This window comes from Dermacentor albipictus, chromosome 1, assembly GCF_038994185.2.
Source record: "Dermacentor albipictus isolate Rhodes 1998 colony chromosome 1, USDA_Dalb.pri_finalv2, whole genome shotgun sequence".
Lineage (NCBI taxonomy): Eukaryota > Metazoa > Arthropoda > Arachnida > Ixodida > Ixodidae > Dermacentor > Dermacentor albipictus.
The window spans coordinates 232333606-232348320 of NC_091821.1; the positions used below are offsets into that span (position 1 = coordinate 232333606).

At 47.2% G+C, this 14715-nt stretch overlaps 1 protein-coding gene across 1 annotated transcript in view; it reads left to right on the top strand.

Annotated features, from left to right (window-relative positions):
• Positions 1 to 655: 655 nt before the first annotated feature.
• The window catches only part of Hr38 (Hormone receptor-like in 38), a 37494-nt gene continuing 23434 nt past the window's right edge, over positions 656 to 14715 (top strand). Inside the window, exons 1-2 of the mRNA XM_065425846.1 lie at positions 656 to 801; positions 6718 to 6875. Of these exons, the coding sequence (XP_065281918.1) occupies positions 6852 to 6875 (24 nt within the window). The 5' untranslated portion in view covers positions 656 to 801; positions 6718 to 6851. The remainder of the gene's footprint in view (positions 802 to 6717; positions 6876 to 14715) is intronic.

Consider the following 14715-nt stretch of genomic DNA (forward strand, 5'->3'; position numbering starts at 1 on the left):
GATGGCCACCAAGACGTGCTGGTCAGTATTTATCATCGACTACTTCCTTTTAGAACCATGAGCCAATTTTATTATCTACTCAGCTAACCACAAACGGAAGCACTATTTAGAGACTCTGCAGTAGAGTGAGGCCAAAAATATCAGGGGCGGATTCGACAAGCTGCACGCAGGCAAGAGTGGCTTGTGATTGGCCCGAAACCTCGCTTTTGTTTCGTTGGCTGCCACGATTGGACACCGCCCACGCTGCAGCCAATGAGGTGCTCACGCGCGAATGTTGTCGGGAATCTGGCTCCCTTCTCTACGAAATGGGGAGAAGGGAGCTCGGACGGAACCGACTTGGATCTCGTAGTTCCGACGCCGGTTTTGCACTTCCGTCGCCGGCTCCCTTTTCCTTCCCGCGTTGTCACTTCCCACGCACGGCAGCAGCTACCGCGCATTTGCCGGTCCGCAACGGCGAGAGGGCGCCGAGGGAGAGAGATCCGCGACGCGCACGCCTCTCCGGTTCTAGTTTCGAAGTCGCGCCTGGAATCTTTGGGCGAATTCTTCTCGCGCTGGACGATCGCCTATCGGCAGGGACATTAGAGCAATGTGACTCCAGCGTGCTCGCTATCTGCGGCCGCACGCGATAAAGGTGCCGCTCGCGTGCTGATAGCGCTCGCTCGGCCGGCGCGATCGGCTCCACGCAGTCTGCCCGCAGTCGGCGCCGTTCCGAGGTGCCCCTCGCCTCTCGTGGCCCTGCCGCTGTCGCCGCGCTTTCTCGACGCGGCCGATTTTTTTGCTGGAGTCCGTACGCACAACAGTGTGAGTATGTGCGCGCACGTGTTGCACGCACCGCCGACGCTTCGGAGAGCTGTCCAGTGCTCGCGTTATGCGCGAGCCGCCGGGCTGTCGTCGAGTGCCAGGCGGCAAGCAAAGCGAACACCGCCGCTTAGTTGAGCGCAAGACTGCAGATTTGCACCAGCGGTCGACCACCGCAATGTTGGGCGTGTCTTCGCGAGACATTACGCGTCCGGGTCAGTTCGCGCGACGCAGATCGTGCAAGAGCAGGCGGCCTAGGGATGTCAAATGCGGCCACTCCTCGAGGAATAGCTTTTACGGACTAAGATCATCTTGAATTCCCCCCCCCCGCCCCCATCTGGTTTCCCGTTGAAAGCAGCTCATGTGAACTGTAGCGCCGGCTTTTCAGCATGGACACATCGATCTCACTCTGAATGCAACGCTTCATGAGATTAATTTGAACCCGACTGTGGAGAACGAAAGAAAAGTAATACGAATTAATGTGACGTATTTCTTGTGCTCGCTTAATGGATACACTCGCCAATGTGCTAGCAACTCTGGCGTTTCTTGCATGGGTAACGTAGTTGAAACGAAATTCGGTATGCTCGAGAAAAATTGTCATCGCCTGTCAGTTGCAGGCAATGGCAGTTCTGGAAGAGCTGGTCCAACGTCGCCGTTGGTCTGCTTTAATTCGGTTATCACAACGCAGCTTCCACCATTTTTTTTCTGATAAATTATGCTTCAATGTTTCTGTGAGAGGTCAGGTTTGTTTACGTCGTGCTTATCGCGATGTCAATATTTTACCTATTGTGTCGTCTATGTAGTGTGTCCTTGCTGACTGCTCGTCATGCTGTGTTCATATCATTATGCTGTTTACTTTAACACCCTGTTCATTATCTTAATAAACTCCCTGATGCTAAATAAACCTGGGGACTGTAAAAATGTCACTTATATTTTCTGCTCAGGTCATAGGTTGGCTGATTTATGAATTGTTTTGCATGAGACACGTTAATAACGTTAAACGTTATAGCGTTCTCCTCCAAATAAGGCAACTTCAGTAATTTATTCCTTTCATGTTTTTTTAGCCACATTGGTAATTAGACCTAAATGCTGTTGGTGGCTATAGTGCAAAGCATTTTTCAACGCACACAAATTTTTTTTGCTCTGAGCAGTGATGACGTCATACAACCGTTATTCACAGTGTGCCGTTTCTTGATAGTTATGCTGAGCGTATACTTCTAACATGTTATTTTTGTATCTAGATGCAAAGGTCTTTGAAGCTGATGTCACTTTTTTTTTTTTTTTGCAAACATACTGAATAGCCAAGGATGAAGAAATGCACACTGTGTTTTGTCTTTAGCGGTTTCTGCGCGGTCTTCACATAGCTTCGCTGACGCCAACCAACAGCTGTGTCAGAACAATGCTGTCTCAAAGTAGAAGAAAATGAAGAACAGAATACTTTGAGGGACTTTCCTGCTTCTATCGTACATCTCGACTGGCGCGCGGTACACCTTACTCAGCGTTTACGCGAGGATCATGCGCCTACAACGTTAACCACCTGCGCTCACTATAGATTTGAAAAGATAGCTACATTTTTTGCCAGGCATCTGGTACTGGTGGCTTATACGGAAGCTGCAAACCATTACAGTGAGATAAATATGCTCATGTTGTATAGACTACGTCCAAGTCCTTGAGAGAGTGCTTTTGCAATTGGCTACTCCTTTGCAGACGGACAGGACCGTATCTCTACTCTCTCAAACAAGTGGTGCGTCATGTGGACAATGGATTTCAATTATACAACAAGCCGAATCATCCCGTGTCAAAATGTTAGTAGAACGTTCTCGCATACAGCCACCACTCTGTCGTTACCATTACCGCTCCTCACGGTGCTCCGAGGTGGTGCCTGGCTGAAACGGCAATGAATGACCAGCATAGCAAATAACTAGCTCCAACACTAGTACTGGTGTGGTCAACGCCGTCTCTAGTGCTTACTCGTAAATTCCGAAGTTGTAATCGCAATGCTGTAAACTGATGGCTTGTTCTATGCGTTAGGCTCAGATAGGCCCGTCAGCGAAGCTGCTATGTCGTATCCAATACCCGAATTCACAAAGGCTTTTGTTTGCAACAACCTTTTCTGATTGGTCGGCGGCCTTCGCTAATAAGTTCGCTGTCACTGTTGGACGGTTTTTGTTCTTGTGAGCTTTACTAGCGTAATAACGTTGTGTCCCTATAGGTCCAGAAGTACATATGGTTGAAATTACAACTGTAGTGGTGGTGTACAAATTGTCTGTGAATTAAGGTCACCTCGCTCTTTCAGGCATTTTCAGGCTTGGAGTGACGCCTGACACCGGAAAAAAAAAATGCCGAGAGCCAGTGGGGCTATACTAGTCCAGGTGTAATCAAATTAGGAATGCCCACTAAGCTTCAACACACGACACTCCCTTCGCAGAACAGGAATTGGCCTCCCTGGTGCAGTATTCGGCCACGATATATATATATATATATATATATATATATATATATATTCAAGAATGGTCATGTGTACAACAGAATATCTGCCAATATTATACATGGATGGTTATATGAAACTGTATACTCAACATGTTACCAGGGGCAGGAGCCTCTGTTAGGCCTTGAGCCGTTAGCTCCTGCTCCACTTTCGCTGTAGAAAGAAATGAAATAAAGAAAGAAAGAAAAGGAAATTATCAGGCATTCCGTGGGATATTATTGGCCTTAGTGAGGCTAGAAGAACTGGGGAGGCTTATACAGTGCTGACTAACGGCCCCGTCCTCTGCTACAGAGGACTTCGAGATAAGAGACAATAAGGAGTACGATTTCTAATCCATAAAGACATAGCGGGCAATATTGGTGAATTCTACAGCATTATTGAGAGGGTATCAGTAGTCCTAACAAAGCTGAATAGGAGGTATAGAATAAAGGTAGTACAAGCCTACGCTCCAACCTACACTCACGATGACGAAGAAATAGAAGTTTTATGAAGATGTTGAATTAGCGATGAGAAAAGGGCAAACTCGGTGTACTGTAGTCATGGGCGACTTCAATGAAAAAGTGAGACTGGTGAGCAAACAATTGGCAACTACGGCATCGATTCTAGGCACACTAGAGGAGAGATGTTGGTAGAATTCACGGAAAGGAATAAGCCGAATAATGAATACCTTCTTCAGGAAGCGTAGCAATAAGAAGTGGACCTGGAAAAGGCCTAATGGAGAAACAAGAAATGAAATAGATTTCATACTCTACGCCGATCCCAGCATAGTGCATAATTAGAAGTGTTAGTTAGGGTAAAGTGCAGGGATCATAAGTTATGAAGAGAGAAATAGTCAAATTAGTGCAGAAGAAACAGGCTAACTTAACTTAAACGCAGTAAGGTTTAAAACAGACCAATCCAGGCTGCAGCTTGCAAACAAATATGCAGCTTTGGAACAGAGAGAGAGAGAGAGAGAGAGATGCAAATGAGGGAAAGGCGGAGAGGTTAACCAGAGTTAAAGCCTCCGGTTTGCTGCCCTGCACTAGGGAAAGGGAAAGGGGAAGTAAGGACGGAAAGAAGAGCGGAGACAAAAAGAAGGGCATGAAAAATAAAGCTTTGGAACAGAGAGATGAAAATGACACAGAGGTAATGAATGTAATCAAAACTAGGCTGATTTCAGGAGCAGCAATTGAAGTGGGTGGTAAGGCGCCAAGGCAACTAGTAGGTAAGCTCTCCCAAGTAACAATGGACCTAATGAAGAAGCGGCAAAGCATAAAAGTGTCCGATGCAAGAAATCAGATAGAATTTGCGGAACTGTCGAAACTGACCAACAAGAAGAAAGTAAGGGATATTCAAAATTATAACGTGAGAAAGACGGAGGAAGCAGTAAACAATTGGCGCAACATGAAATCAGTGAAAATAAAACTTGGCATAGGACAAGCCAAGATGTATGCATGAAAGCTAAGCAGGGTAATATCAGCAATTTCGAAAATAGAGTAAATGCAGCGCAAGAATTCTGTACTGACCTGTACAGTACCCAAAGCAGCCAAGCTATCTTCATTCGAAGTAGTAATGAACAAGATACAGAGGCTCCTTCTATAGCTAGCGATGAAGTTCGAAGTTCGATTGCAAGAGATGACTCAGGGAAAAGCGGCAGGAGAAGATGAAATAACAGTCGATTTAATCAAAGATGGAGGAGATATCATGCTTGGAAAGCTTGCGGCTCTTTATGCGCAATGCCTTACGACTTCAAGTGTACCAGAAAACTGGAAGAATGCCAACGTATACTAATTCACAAAACGGGAGACGTTAAAGAATCGAAAAATTATAGGCCCATAAGCTTGCTTTCGGTATTGTATAAAATATTCACCAAAATCATTTCCAATAGAATAAGGGCAATACTTGACTTCAGTAAACCAACAGAGCAGGCTGGCTCCAGGAAGTGATATTCTACAATGTATCACATGCATGCCATCAATCATGTAATCAAGAAATCAGCAGAGTACAAGCAACCGCTCTATATGGCTTTCATCGATAACGAAAAGGCATTTGATTCAGTAGAGGCACCAGCAGTCATAGAGGCATTGCGTAATCAAGGAGTATAGGAGGCATACGTGAATATCTTGGGAAATATCTTCAAATATTCCACAGTTCCCTTGGTTCACCACATGAAAAGTTGAAAGTTATTTATGAAGAAAGGGGTCAGCCAAGGATAGACAATCTCTACAATGTCATTCACTGCACGCTTAGAAAAAGCATTCGAGCTGTTAAACTGGGAAGGCTTAGGAGTGAGGATCCATGACGAACATTTCAGCAACCTTCGGTTTGCAAATGACATTGTTCAGCAACACTGGGGATGAATTACAACAAATGATTGAGGATCTTAATAGAGAAAGTGTAAGAGTGGGGTTGAAGATTAATATGCAGAAGACAAAGATAATGTTCTATAGCCTGGCAAGAGAAGAAGAGTTCAGGATCGCCAGTCAACCTCTAGAGTCTGTAAAGGAGTACGTTTATCTAGGTCAAACACTTACAAGGGACGCTGATCAAGAGAACGAATTTTACAGAAAAGTAAAGATGGGATGGGAGTGCATACGGCATGCATTGCCAGATCCTGACTGGAAGCTTACCATTATGACTAAGACGAAAGGTGCACAGTCAGTGCATCCTACCAGTGCTAAAATATGGGGCAGAAACTTGGAGACTGACAAAGAAGCTCGAGAACAAGTTAAGGAGCACGCAAAGAGCGATGGAATGAAAAATGTTAGGCGTCACGTTAAGAGACAGGAAGAGAGCGGTGTGGATCAGAGAGCAAACGGGGATAGCCGATATTCTAGTTGAAGTTCAGAGAAAAAAAAAGGACCTGGGCAAGCAATGTAATGCGTAGGATTACCGCATCAAAAAAGTATCGAGGATGATTCAATAGAAGATGAGCGTCGCCTTGCCTATGTTGCAATCACGGATAATCGGTGGACCATTAGAATTACAGATTAAGCGCCCAGAGAAGGGAAGCGTAGTTGAGGATGGCAGAAAACCAGGCGGGGTGATGAAATAAGGAAATTTGTAGGCGCAAGTTGGAATCGTTTGGCGCAGGATATGGGTAACTAGAGATCGGATGGAGAAGCCTTAGTCCTGCAGTGGACATAAAAATAGGCTTATGATGATGATGATGCTTGTCCAATTGTTAGTGTATTCATAGACGATTAATATTTGACTGGTTTATTCGTTGTCATCGTCAAGTACAAGAATCGTCAGGCCCAATGGAAAATAAGCTCCTCGGGGTTCACGCTCTGTATCTGTAGCTAATCCAAATACCCGAACGTGTTTAGCTCACGATAGAAAAAAAAAACTATGAAAAGGGAGGCGCAATGGCGTCATATTCGACGCGCGAAACTGTAAAGTGTTCTTGTCTCGATTGTGATGGCGGCGCCCTGCTCGACTCTCCCACGCAGCCCTCGCGGTGTCTGAGCCGGAAGACCAGCCCAGCCCGAGTGCAGCTGCAAGCTCAGCGGGATCGGAACCCAGCACGGAGCTCGAGTCTGCCTCCCAGGCTCTGGCGACAATTGGGGCTGCACCGTCAGAAACCATGCTGCTCCTTGAATCACCGCAGGTAAGGCGCCCCCTACTTTTACTGCCTGCGCTCGCGGGCGTCCTGCCAGCAGCGCCGTTCCTCGCGAGAAGTGTTTGCCGTGGCCTGATTGCGGATATTTTCATTTCGAGTGGGGTGTCTTTGACGCCTGGCAAGAAAACATTGGCTGGTCCTATTGCGAAGAAAAAGAAAAACATACGCGCTTAAATAGGCTGGGTTTGAGCGCGAGTGTAGATATACTGTGGTTTCGCGGGCTTGAAGCAAATTTGTTTAATTTGTGGGTCTCTTCTTTTTCTATTGGTGTTCTCATATTGTCGATGAAAGGTACTCCAGATTCCAAGCGATGGTATGAGGGATATATATATAGTAAGACTGCCAGGAAGAAGATATTATTATTATTATTATTATTATTATTATTATTATTATTATTATTATTATTATTATTATTATTATTATTATTATTATTATTATTATTATTATTATTATTATTATTATTATTATTCAGAGATGAAAGTGATGAGGTGGAAACACTGGATTTATGCGAAATCCCCCCCCGTAAAGTCGCGGGTTCCGGTACTTTGCTTTAGAGGGTGTCCTAACTATCATGCACCAGGATTTTAAGATATGCAAATGCCACGTGGCTGGACAGAACCAAGGTGATGCTGCTTGCCGTCGCTTGGAGGTACTCAGATTATTTGGTGCATTCCGCCTAATTACATAATTAGTCTTAATTAATCAGTCGGGTTCTCAAATATCGTAATTCGATTAGAAGTGTGAATGAGAGAATTGTTGAGCAAGAAGGAAAACTCGCGATACAGTTTTCAGTTGCTCAATACGTGCTACATAAACGTGTTTTTCCGAGCGTGAAAGAAGCCTGCGAATACACGCTAAATTGCCGCATCACTGGCCGCTCGAGGCACATTACGTGTATTCGTGGGCTTCTTTCACGCTCGTAAAAACAATACAAAGGGAAAATGAGACATCCCCCCAAAACGTAGCCAATTGCTACAAAGGAAACCCATACGGGTTCCTCGAAAGAAAAGCCTCGCAATTGAAGGAAAATTTGTCCTGATCCGGGACTCGAACCCGGGGCCACGGCCCTTCCGGGGCAGCCGCTCCACCTTGCGGGTTTCCGCAGATACTATCACGTAGCACGTATTGAGCAACAGAAAGCTGTATCGAGAGTTCTTCTTGTCGCTCTACAATTTCCTCATGGACACTTATAATCTAATTACGATATTTGATAAGTTGATTAATTAATTAACACTTTTTATTTAATTAGTCGGAATGCAAAAAGAAAGTAATCTGAGTATCTCCAAGCGACGGGAAACAACGACATCTTGGTTCGGTCCAGCCACGTGGCATTTGCGTATTTTGTGGTCTTGGCCCAAGACAGTTGGGACAGCCTGCATATCGCATGCGGGGGGGGGGGGGGGGGGGTTCGTTTGCGTGCGCGTATTGAGTCAAAACTTCGGTGCCTGCCTGCCTGATTTAGTGACGTCGTGCCCATGCGTGTGAACTGCAAGCCGGAACGAATGCCCCGCGTGCTGCCGCCCAGTTTCGTTTTCTGAGTCCTTGTCCTTGTCCTTTCTGAGCGCTTGTCCTTGTGTGTCTTTCTTGAGCGCTTGTCCTTGTCTGTCTTTCTTGTGTCCGTGGTTTTATTCGCGCTAAGCTACTGCTTCCGATATGGACGACCAACTAGCCCAACAGTCAACTCTTCTAGAATTCATTTTCTCGCACTGCGCGGGGACTGACGAGGCCCCTCGAAGATTGTTCTGCAGGCGGGTGCTGGAAGGCTTTCTGCAAGGGGCCGCCGCGCCTGTAGTTGGCCCCACGTGCCGCTAATGACGGGGCCCGCGGCGTAGGCGTGATATCGAACGAGCGGCATTCATATTGGAACATATCCAACGTGTCCGCCGATACTGCGTTAGGTGTGCGCAACCCCGAGTGCACCTCGTCATTGTTGCGCTATCGGCGAAAGCAGCGCAAACACGGACGCGCCGTGCGACCGCCCACTTCGATGCGCGTCACTCGAGTCCCCTTGGGTGTGGAGCAGCGATGCTCGAGGATGCCGCTGAGGCTCGTGCAAGCGGGGGGGAATCTCGGCGCGCAAAAAAAATCCGGACAATAGTTAGCAGAGGCGCGCTTCATCCGTATACGCGTTGCGCGCAGGGTATACCAGAAAAATTTAGAAAATTTTTACCAGGGTCACTAACAGTTCCATCTTCTATGTTATGAAGGAATCTGGAATTTCAGAATAATCAGACTGTCATGGAAAGAAAGATAAATCATTTTAAAGAATAAACAAAAAAAGTGGGGCACCGTGGTTACTGTGACTTGTCCGTCGCTCTAGGTCAGTGCTCATAGCCGGGTGTTGGACACCACTTTCATGCCGTGAGATCAGTCGTTTGCATTCAGTCACGCGCACGAACGAAGGACGCTGAAATGAAAAAAATCGTGGGCGTTTCGTTTTGCAGGCTAGGTGAGTGTACTTTAAGTGATGAGTAACTATTCGCAGCCAATAATAAACTAATGTCATGTGATTATATTGAATAAATTGTTTCCCTAGCCATTTGCGCCACGCATTTTTATAAGGAGCCTGAAGGTACATCTAGCCTCAAAACGAAAAGACGCTGTCGTGTTAAAATCGCTGAGGGAAAAAGAAATTGTGTGCGTGTGTTTTACTCCCATATAGTTTCTTCTTCGTGCCCCCCCCCCCTTTCTTCATTTGTCCAACAAAGAAACCCGATGATGAAGAGTGTAAAGGTATAACGCAAACTATAAAGCAGCAGACAAGGTGTCAGGCCGGAAAGGTGGCGCTGTGTAAAACGCATATTTTCAGGCTCTGCGGATTCTCAGATAGCAGGCGGGAACGCCAGTTTTCATGTCGCTGGTAAGATGGAGCGTAGATGTTACCATTGCAGTCGCGAAAACACCCCAGTCGTACTTTTCTTTCTCTTTCTTTTCCTATTTTTTTTTACTTTTTCTTTGCGTGAAATGTGCACCTGCATTCGACATGGGGAAGACAAATCGCTAGATAGCACGCATGTCTCGGCGGGAACCGTTTCTTAACGTTTACACCTGACAAGCGCTAAAACAATGTTTCGACACAGGTCATCCGGAAAGCCGAAGACGCGTTCGTAAAGCCTTAGACCAAGGCTCAAGATGCAGAAATTACTGCTGCAAGGACGCCCGACCGATTCGAACATAGACGGTCATGCCGGCGACGTGAATCTCCTCGTGGCTGTGTGTACGTGGTCATCTGCCCTTACGCACAGCCCTAGTTAATAAAACACAGCGTAAACTTTCGCTCTCATTTTCTCATGTTCCCGTACCCTAGCACGGGAACATCCCATAATCCAGTGCAGCTACTTGACAGATGTTTTATTTACTGCACTCACTCAGTCATTATTATTCACATTGATTAGATCGGGGTGTGTGTGTAGGCGGGGGGGGGGGGGGGGGAGCTAAGGGAGGGTTACCATCGTCGAGCCAGGCTGTTACTATGTGCCACTGTGTTTCGATTTTAATGATTCGGCACTAATGAGGGAGATAGTGCTTGCGGAGATGAACAGGCGCTATTTTCTGCAGCCCTTCAGGGAGCACGGTTCAGCGTCTTGTAGTAGCGAATGTGACGCTTGCTGATACGCACCACAAGGCATGATGCTCCTGCGTATGTCATTGACAATTTTTTTTATTATTATTATTCAGTTACTTCTCAGATTGAGCGCTCTCGGCAATTCAAGGCTCCTCACTATGTTTGTCACTGGACATGATCCCTCGTCAGTCTTGACCGTGCTGGGCACTCGAGTACTCCCATGCGCACGTCCACCTCAGACGCGCGTCAAGCGCACATCGCGTCGTATTGCCGCGGTGACAGCGCCCGTCCCTCATTGCTCACGGCAGGCACCTGCGGCTCTGGCCGCGTCGGAGATTCAGGGCGCCTTCAAACAATGGGCTGCCTTACGAGCAAGCGGTGCTTCGGTTTCCTGTACAAACGTGGCTCGAATTTGTGTCTTCTTTCCATTGTCGGGAGCTGTTCGTTTTATTCTCTGCCGTCAGCCGTCACGATACGAACGTCGCTGTCGCTGCCGCAGCGTGCGGAGCCGCGACTTGTCGGGAGTGAATTTTCGTCACACTAGATCGATGGGCCGATGCCTCTTTTCACTTTCTTCTCCGCACCTGCACATTTTGTTACGCACGAAAGTCGGTCGGAAAACGAGAAATCTGTTCCTTTCGTTGTTCGTCTTGATTTTGTTTTCGTCTTTCTTTTCCCCAAGGATACCGACGGGTTAAGTGACAATGGTCAGTGTCTCGGAAAGTCGGCCTTTCTTCTTGCTCGCCTTCGATCCCGAGGTTTGCCCGCCATATCGAAAGCGTTACTACCAAGTGCATGCGGTGCCCCCCCCCCCCCCCGCCCCTCCCTTCTAGATACAGTCTTCGACTTCGCCTATTATTTTTCTTGTGTCTATTTTTGAGCCGGTTGCATTGTCTTTTTTCCTTTTCCTTTTTTTGCAATTGAAACAATTTGACTGAAGGCTGCAGCCGCTGTTGATGTATGGGCTCCGCGCAGCGCAGCAAGCTCTGCGCTGGCAGCGTCGGCGACGCGGTAAATACTGGCTACGCCACGTGCACCCCCGCTGCTCCCTCTCCGAAAGCCGCCTTGCACAGCAAAACGCCTTCGATACAATGCGGCGCGATGAACAGCTGCACTCACTTGACGCCACGCCCAACGCCTTGCCAAAGAAAACCTCACAAATGAAAACACTCTCTCGGGGTGCTAAGCCAATGACGTCATGTACTGCCAGCACCTCTGATAGCATTACGATAGAAAAGTACCTCTCGAGCAGCCCGGAATCGCACCTTGTCTGACGCTCAACCATTGTAACGCCACCTGGACGATCGCTAGCTCAGTCTCGGGCCGTGAACCTTGAGGGAGTACTGACACCTATTTTAGAAGTTGTAAGAACTCTTCCACAAGCTTCTCGCGCGTAAAAGGACGACGCTTAGCAAGTACGAACGTTAGGAAACGCTTATAAAAAAATTTAATTTCACACTTTTGAAACGCCGGTCCTGACGTCATCGACATTACCGCGACATCATTACAGAGGTATGAAGATGTTGACCATTAAAGAACAAAAATAACGATACTAGTGTACACGCTTCTTGCGGCTGCTCTCGCGTGTGGAAGCCGCAGCTATCGCAGAAGCGAAGCGAGCCAACGTATCGTGACGTCACGACGCATCCATTACCTGAATACCGAAACTGGACTGAATTCACAAATCTTTTCGTGATCTTTGCCATTGGCCGGCTGCCTTCGCTAATGATAGGTCCAGCATTAGGATTGGCTGAAATTTTCTCTTACAAACAATTGCACCGTATTAGATGTTCTTGTGAATACGGGCCCTCGTTCGTAGATTTTCTTTTAAGGTGGTCTGACACTTGCCAGAGTTGTTTCTTTGGTGTAGCGGTTTGTGATCTTCAGGTAACGATGAAGTCGGAAATTTAGTGTCAGTGCTCTCTTAAAACTCTAACTTTATCTGGGAGCCCTGTTTTATTGGCGTTTGCCACATACTAAAGAAATTTTAGTCAGGTTCAAGTGAGTTATGTTTTTTTATTGACTACATATTTTTAAACAACTCACATAAGGGTCAAGTCTGGTTCCAAAAACCTTGATATGTAGAAATACGTATAGGGGTAATAAGTTTTGGCCGGCGTTTAAGAGTGTGTCAGGTGGGTGGTGGTAACAACTTTATTGAGACTGTGCTCAGTTATGATCTGGCAGGCCCGAGTCCTAGGATGGCCCCTCACGAGGAGCGACCCTTTCGGCCCAGGCAACGAGGGCTTTTTGTCGTTTTTCATCCGGCGTTCTGAGCAGCTCCTCCCACGTCTGTTGTGAGGGAGCTGGCAGGAGCGACCTGGGAGGGGGGTAAGCCCTCGCACCCCCAAAGAATGTGATTTTGGGTAGCCAATGTTTGATTTGTGCAGTTTTGACATATTGGGTTCCATTGCCCGTTGGTAATTATGGCTAGCCAGTGTGGGCTGGGGAGCGATTTAGTTTTGATACCGCTCTCTAATTTCCGCTCTCTGGACCTGCCAGCCAAGTCTCCATAGTACGCGTTTTTGAGCTGAACAAGTTTCTCAGGGTGTATAATAGATGTTATGCCACATTTGTTGACGAACTTTGATAAGCATTTTTTGGCATTTGAAAAATTGCAGCTCTTTCTTCTTATCTACCGCCATGAATGCGCACATCTGGAGTCATGCATAGCTATAGGTGAGCCCAATGCCCCTCTGACTTTTAGTAAAGGCACATTCACACCGGCGACTTGAGGAGGTCGCGCGACCAAGTTGGTCGCTTTGCGACCAGTTGCAAATGGTCGCAAACGGTCGCCTTTCTCGAAAAGCGACCATTTTGGTCGAGTCGCTCTCTGCGCGATTTTTCAGTCGCGCGACCATGGTCGCAAAACTGATAAACCAATCAGCGGCGCACCGGAAGTGATCTTTCGTGTGTCTACATCCGGCCTCCTCCGGCGTCGCATTCAAATTCCGCGTAGATTCCGAGAGTTCTCGCTGAGAACGATAATCTCCGGGATTGCGACTTGCGGGTCGCGCTCAGCCGGGCTTGCCGGTGTGAACATCAGTCGCCTTCGATCGCTTTTTGATTGCGAGTCGCAAATGGTCGCGCGACCTCCTCAAGTCGCCGGTGTGAATGTGCCCTAATGGTGAAACTGTTTTTCGCCATCGCTGGCACCATCGTAGTTGTCTCTTTGTATGTCTATCTTTGAGATTGTTACAATGCACGTAGAAACGTACAAAAGCGATATCCGATATCCGCGCCCGCCGAACGCGGTGGCAATGGCGGTGGTCGAGGAAGCGGAACTTGTAAAATTAGAGCCTTGATCGTGTCTATTCGGAATACATTTGCTGTAGGTGTGTCGTGATACATAGCATGACAGAATGTTTGACCATAACAGTTCCTGAACTACACGCCAAACCTTTTCTTTGTTACGACGTTTTCGCATGTCTGCATCTGTTGTGAGATCGCCACTGCCTCTCTCCCCCTCATACTTATTTTTCTAACTCCCGTTCCCCATGCTATAATATGGGGTAGCAAACCGTATTATATGTTCTGGTTAGCCTCCCTGCCATCCCCCTTTCTTTGCCCCGTCTACCTTTCCCTCCGAATCTAAAAAGTATGCATGTGCGCACCGAAAGAGAAAGTGGTTTATTCCTTCGGAAGGAGGGGGCTTCCACTGCGTCTTAAAGCCGCTATCTTAGTCTGCCGTAGATGGTGCATTAAAATTTTACGTACCCTGTCAACAGAAAAGAGCGAAAGATTATCCCTTTGGAGAAAGGGGGCTTCCACCATGTCTTACATATAGTACGTGTCGCCGCTGGTGTCTCAGTCAGTCATAGATGACACATTTAAGTCTTGTGGCTCCAAATGTAACACCACACTCATTGTGCAGATTTCGGAGAGCGTTTCGCAGCCATGTATGCTGCGATGATCAAAGAGCTCTATGACTACAACATATACCGACATGGGCCTCGCCAAAGGTTCTTCCGGAGGCACGTGGGAGGCTTACGGTAGAACCGACTTGTGAATGGCTCTCGTTTCAAAGCAATACGCCGATTGTAATTTGCGTATCTGCTTGAGGCGACCACCCCGGGTCGCGATTTCAGAGTCTTTCTACCCCAGCAGGTCAGGTAAGACATGCACAGGATGTTTACCAGCCTCAGCGTTCGGCCAGACATCGCCTTGCACTCGAGCGTGGCTTTGTATATGCTTGCGACGGCAGTTGTCGCAATCGAAATTTGTTTGACATCCTGGTGCCTCGGTGAAGGAGGAGTGCCCTCT